At 37.9% G+C, this 6,591-nt stretch overlaps 1 protein-coding gene across 1 annotated transcript in view; it reads right to left on the bottom strand.

The window, feature by feature from the left end:
• The window catches only part of LOC117170375 (prolyl 4-hydroxylase subunit alpha-2-like), a 29,796-nt gene that overhangs the window by 17,556 nt on the left and 5,649 nt on the right, over positions 1-6,591 (bottom strand). The window contains exon 2 of the mRNA XM_033357137.1: positions 493-681. Within this exon, the coding sequence (XP_033213028.1) occupies positions 493-680 (188 nt within the window). The 5' untranslated portion in view covers position 681. The remainder of the gene's footprint in view (positions 1-492; positions 682-6,591) is intronic.

Here is a 6,591-nt window from a genome sequence, read left to right as displayed (position 1 = left end):
TGCATGAAAAAGGCTATTATGGTCAGTATACGTATAGAGTCATATAGCATTATTGACGTTAGAGATGAAAAAAACTACTTTTTGAAAAAAAAACCTCATCTAAAGTCGACGAGTACCATTAGTGCACGTGTTATACTTTTTCTTCGAACATAAATTATACCTGATTTCGGTTGCTTTCGGAACCTGATGATAGAGTCAATAGATTCAGTATAGGCCTTATTACCATTCTTCACTCAAACCCGAAAATAAGAATCTTGATTCTAAGTTAATAAGTCCCCGAATTCCCGTATACTACTTCAGTATTGGCTTTATCCCAGTGTGTTCCCGGTTCAACTTTGTCTCGACTTTTTCCCAGTTTTTTCGATTGGTTGACTATCCTGATTTAATTGAATAAAAGAAAATTGAAACTAACACGTATATTATGTGAATAAAGAAAGAAAAGAAGGTGGTGATCTCAAAATTGTATCTAAAAATTGAAAATAGGTGACTTACTTTCTGAGATTGGCCAATCGCTGTTCCTGCTCCTGAAGATAATTATGGGCGGAACGAATCACGATATCTGTCACTGGCAGCAAATTAACCAAATCATGAACAGCATCATTTGATGAATCAACATCGGAAATCGAGGTACATAATAGAGACAGTATGAACGCACCGAAGAGGCAAAATGTCTTAGCCATTCTGTTAATATTGGAAACATGTTTATTACAGGATATTCAGCAAAGTAAACAGAGAGTAGATAAAAAACATGTGTGAAGTCTAATTTTGGATATCTTAAAAAATCTGTTATATATCTGCAAGATAACGCATGATTTTTTCATATTCCTTTTAAAAAAATTGTTCTACACTGCTAAAAGTTTATGTTAAAAATATAAAATAAATGTACTGGAAGTTTATTTCCGAAACCTAGCATAATGTTACAATAAATGATTTTGTAGTTTTCATATCCAGGTATGCCTGTGTTCTATTATTGCCACGAATGTATGACAAAAAATTGTAGTTTGAAAAGAAAAATACCCAGACATAATATCAATAAAACAAAAAGGTATTTAAATAAAGTTACTTCTATTTTTAGGACAGTCAACTCTAACCCACCTCAAAACGAAGAAATTTTTTACGTTTGAGCTTAAATAATTTTATAAAAAAGGCAAAGAATTGATTGTGAAATACTCTTTCCTACTATGATTGGGTATGCTCTGAGCGATACAATGCTTTTAAAAAAGGAAAATATTGATTTTAAAGTAATAATTAACAAATTTAAAACAATGTGCAGCAAAGTGCACAAACTATGTGAACTATTTAAATGCGTAAAGTTTTCTATTTACGATTTTTTTTACGTAATAGCGGCCAAAAAACAGAAGCTAAAGATTTGGAATTTCGTTTAATGGATATTTTTTATCTTTTTTTGCTCAAATCACATGCATTTTAAATTAATTGCAGTAAAAAGTTATTTGAATAGTTAACATCTAAATATAACAATATAGAAAGGTTTTTTCAAGATTTTTCAAAGGTTTCAATTTCCCTGATATTAAAAAAGTTTCACAAATATTTCGCTAAATTTTGAATGTATTTAACAGATGTCAAAAAGATGTCAATTACTTCACAAAAACTACAGATAGATTTGAAAGAGTTGAAAAATATTTCAATGATTTTCAAAGATTTAATAATTTCACAAACATTATCGAACCTTTCAAATATTTCGCAAAGATTTAAGAAATATGTAATTTATCTCCCAAAGACTTTACAAGTATTTCGATTATTTCACAAAGATTTGAGGTAGACTTTTGAAATAATTCGAAAAATCCGATGAATTTAATCATTCCAGTTTACAAAATGGAAAACCAATATTTCGGCTCCCCTGGTCAATTTTTGACGGGGCATTGCCCCCTGCGACCCCTAGGAAACCATCGCTTCTGGTCTCACGGTTCGTCGTTGCAACATTTACCAAACCTTTTGCCTAAGATTTTTTCGGATCGCAGAATATGATTCCTTGGTGAAAATTTCAAAGATGAAAATTTCTGATCCAATATGGCCGCTCAAACATGTCAAAAAATCCGAGCAATGCGTATAAACTGATGTAATGCACATAATAAACAATTTTGGAAATAGGTTTGCTTTTAGCCCCTACATTAGTTAGTGAAATTTTGACCATGAATTCGTACTCTGTATATATCTGTAGAGAGAAACCCCAAGATACGAACTTCCGTAAAAATATATCAAGTTTCAGATCGTTCCAATTTAAAGTCGCCAAACTGAATCAGATATTTTAAACTTTTGAGTTTTGAACATCGAGTCGCACATCTTAGCTCAAAACCCATCCAAATACGAAGTTTCACTTAAATTGATGTAGTTCACGATTTTTCAATGTTGAGTGGCCACATTGGATCAGCTATTTTGAGTATCCAAATTTTGACTACAGATTCGTATTCTGCGTCTTAAAAAACTTTAGGACACCAGGACTGCAGAAAATGAAAGTTCATCTGTACCCCCCCCCCCCCAGGGCACATTCCTTGAACAGCGAATGCTGCTCAAGGATTTAATAAGGAATTTAATCAAGAAAGGTTTATAATTGTACAAAATAAACACATCTCTGAATCAATACAAATTTAAAAAATCACACACAGTTATATATATATATATGTATGTTTGCATGTGTGTGTATGTATGTATGTGCGTATGCATGTATGTATGTGTGTATGTATAGGTGGACGTGAGTGGATATAAGATACTTTGGATCCAAATTAAATATGGTATACGATATTCAAAAATTAATCTGTCCCAGAAGAAAGTAGGTTCAGAAGAAAGCAGGAGCACAAATGCAATAGACAAGTTAATTCTTCGACAGACTACATTGATCTATTAAAACTTCTAGTTTTTTGCGGGCATGGGTTATTGATATAAATAATTAGGTATAAGGTATATGTTGTTGCTTAATAATATCAATATTACACTATAAAATAGTTATCACTATAGAAAAATGACATTGATTCATTGATAGAAGGTCATGGATCTTTTCGGTTCTTCTTTGAGAAGTTGGATTATCATTTTTGAACGGATTTTTAAAAAATACATAATGTACATAATGTATCAAGAGAGTAAAGTTGAACTTTATACGAGGATGCAGAATTTGACGCCTGAGCCGAAGGCAAGGATAGTAAAATCGGAATCCGATTATAAAACAACTATACTGCCATGGTGCATATGGTAATTTATCGCTCAGAAAATGTTTCTAGTTAGTATTAAAAAAACCATTTTCACAATATTCAAAATTTAATTTTGGAAGACAGAATAAAACCCAATTTTAGGATAACGAAGCACCCTAAAAAAATATATATCACGCCTGAATAGACCGATTCCGTGGGTCACACACTTCTGACCCACGAAAAACCCTCGAAGTTCCTTTTAATTTATTTTACTCCAGGTAGAGTCCACCCTACCGGAACCTCAACTATGTTGTCCTGGCGTTACCTAGAAAGAATGCTAGCTCCAAATCGACACGAGACACTAAGAAGAAGGAAGGGGTAATTCTCGCGGGCGAGAGAGAGAAAATTACTTAAAACACTCAGGTTTCATAAAACACAACTAAACCCTATTTATTATTATAATAACAAAGAAAAGCACAGTTTGATTACAGTAAAAAACACTGGTGGTTGAAAGACTCTCCTGACCCGCTTCTGAGCATCTACAAGCTATCTTGGCTAACTGCGGTCAGGCTGGGTACCCCCTGTTATCCCCCTGACAATCTACAAACTATTTTGACTGGCGGTTGTCAGGCTGGGAATGCCCAGTCCACCCTCTGACAATCTACTGACTACTTTTACTCATTGTTGTCAGGCTGGGAATGTCCAGTCAACCCTCAGGTTGACCCGGGAACGGCACTTAAAACAGGTGAGAAGGCCACTTACTGGTCAGCCACCGGGTTGCTGGCATCCAGTCTTTTCCATCTATGTTAAAAATGTCCGTGCCGGTTGGGAATTTCAGGCTATTCGCATCGCTAGTCCTCAAGCCGACTCTCTCGTTTTTCTCTTAGCTTCCGTTGTCTTGCCGCTATTTTCCGTCAGACCCTGTCGACCTCCTTCGTGGCCTCCTTTGAAAGGTTGGTGTCAACGGGCGAGCTCGGGTTGCTATTCGCTGTGGATTTGTCATCTATAACATGGCTGCCAGCCTCCCCTCTCCTGCCAGAGTGTGGTTGCTCATTTGCGTAGTGCTGCAGGGTCGGCTGTGTGGGCTACGATGGTCCAGCCAGTGCTGCCACTCGCCGGCGATTGCCGAACTAGCGCCTCGTACTATCTGTACCTCGAGGAGTGGCGCGAACTTGGTGCGCAGTCTCCTTATATCTAACCCTTTTATCTATGGATACTGGTGGAAAATTATGGTGCTGTCTGCTCCGTGTTTATAGCTGTCAGACAGTTCCTATGTTATGAAATGGTGTAGCACTGGATGATGAGAGGATTCCGACTTCCCCGTTGATCTTCGCCGTGGTATTACCGCCCAGGTCCTCTTCCAGTGCCCCCCCCCCCACGTCAACGCCAATTTCTCACAATCAAGGTTTCCTAAATTTTTCTATTCTACATTATTTACACTTTCGCCGGGTTCCCTTTACTGCTTATATTTAGGTATTCTCGCGTTACTTATACGGTGTCTATCTTCCTTCTATTAGCCTTAATAATAATACTTAACTAACTAGCACAGGTAAAAGAATGAGCACAGGTATAATAAATGTTACCTACGCACACATATGTATATATATAAAGAAATAGGTATAAAAGGTTTATAAAGTGTGATATCTAAAATTTCCGAAACACAATAAACTTTTACTGGATTTCCCGGATCTCAAATTTGTCTCTCTTAGAGTTTTAGAGTCTCAGGCACTTGCAATAAACGTAACATTGGTCTATACTCTATGGAACGGTGGTCGGTGTATGATTAGTACCAGACTTTTGAAAGAAAGCAGGTAAAAATGTCTAACTTCAAAAAATAAAAAAGTTATAAATTGGTCATCTTAGAATCAGATATTCGAAATAATAAGAAATTCAACCCTTTGGGGGGGAGGGGTCTGGCGACTTTAAGCAACATACAATAAAGTGAAAATTAAAAACTCGATTGATTTAAGTACATGCGTTACAAAGAAGACTAATCAGAAATTAAAAAGTCGTATTTTATTTGCATCTTATTTATATGCAAAGATATATATATTCGGTTCGATTTTGATTCCTCTAGAATCAAACCGAAAGGCCTATGACAAAGCCACCAAACGCGTCCTCGGGTCCTTGCATGTGGGGCTCTACAAGGATGGATGAAACCCTTTCCCTAGATTCTCGTGGGAACAACAATAAGAACACCAAACATGGTTGTAGTAAATGCGTTTCAAAGCAACAGAATGCGCAGGGCTCCCGACAATGGGTCGGCCAACAATGTCGACCAATCTAGAGCTGCGGGAGCTAATAAAAATGGATTCAATAAGATGGATCGACGGAATCTCGGGACCTTTAGGTGGACGAAGCGAGTAAATCGCGACTTCCTAGAGTGCTACGATGCGAGTATGACCCCTAAACGGTATAAAAATGACACGACTGCATGCTCTGTGGTGCGAGAAACACCTAGAGCTATCGCACTTCTTGCATCAACGACTGCTAAACCATGTCGGACTACTCCAAAAAAGGAGTTATGTAAGCGGAACGCTTACTATACCACAGACAGAACAAGCCAGCAACAGAGAGGCGACACTAAAACCAACCGCGGGCAGGCATCCGATAGAGGAAGAGCGATGCTACATGACCTGGCGAAACATCAACACCCAGGTTTCTCTCAAGCGTAAGGATCTGGCTGAAATGGATGACGAGCTTTTTGGACATTTTCCCCCAGGCATTCGACCTCTGGACTATCAATTGTTTTATGTATAATGCAGCGAGAGCTTTGGCCAATGCGAACCGTAAAACTAAACCCACGCTTGATCATAAGACCAAAAGACGAATGCATCAACTTGCCATAAAGATAGGCTGGGCAAAATAATACGCGTCCCGCATTCAGTGTGTGATTAACATCAGATCTGGCAGGAATTTTACCGCCAATGTGCGAAAGTTGGCGCGCGAACTCCGGACCCGTTATCACACACTTAACAAGTCAAAGGGGTCAGAGAAAATCAACAGTTTCTCTCTGATCCATCTCAACTTTTCCAAGAGCCTCCAGTTACTGTCGACCACCCGCCCAAACCAGAGGAGGTCAAAGTATTTTGGAGAGAAATCTACGAAGTGCAGCATAGACTAAAGACTCAGAGAACATGAATAGCTTCAAGGAGCTGTGAGAGAACATCATAACACCTGATGAAGAATGCCCACCCATCAATACCGAGGAGGTGAAAAAAGTATTAAGAGGGATGAAGAACTATTCCGCTCCGCGACCAGATGGTACGAGGGTAGTTCAATAAGTCCTTATAATGACCAACATATGGCGCGCGAATCGCTCCAAATCATCTGTTTTCAGTCAGCGCCACTCCCGACTAGATATATGGTGCAGTCACAGTCCACATGTTCTGAGTTTACGTGTTTTTATAACCAATTGAAAAAAAAAATTGTTCGTTAAGAAAAATGG

Source organism: Belonocnema kinseyi, chromosome 1 (genome assembly GCF_010883055.1).
Source record: "Belonocnema kinseyi isolate 2016_QV_RU_SX_M_011 chromosome 1, B_treatae_v1, whole genome shotgun sequence".
In the NCBI taxonomy this organism is placed as follows: Eukaryota; Metazoa; Arthropoda; class Insecta; order Hymenoptera; family Cynipidae; genus Belonocnema; species Belonocnema kinseyi.
This window is presented reverse-complemented; position numbering and strand designations above follow the sequence as displayed.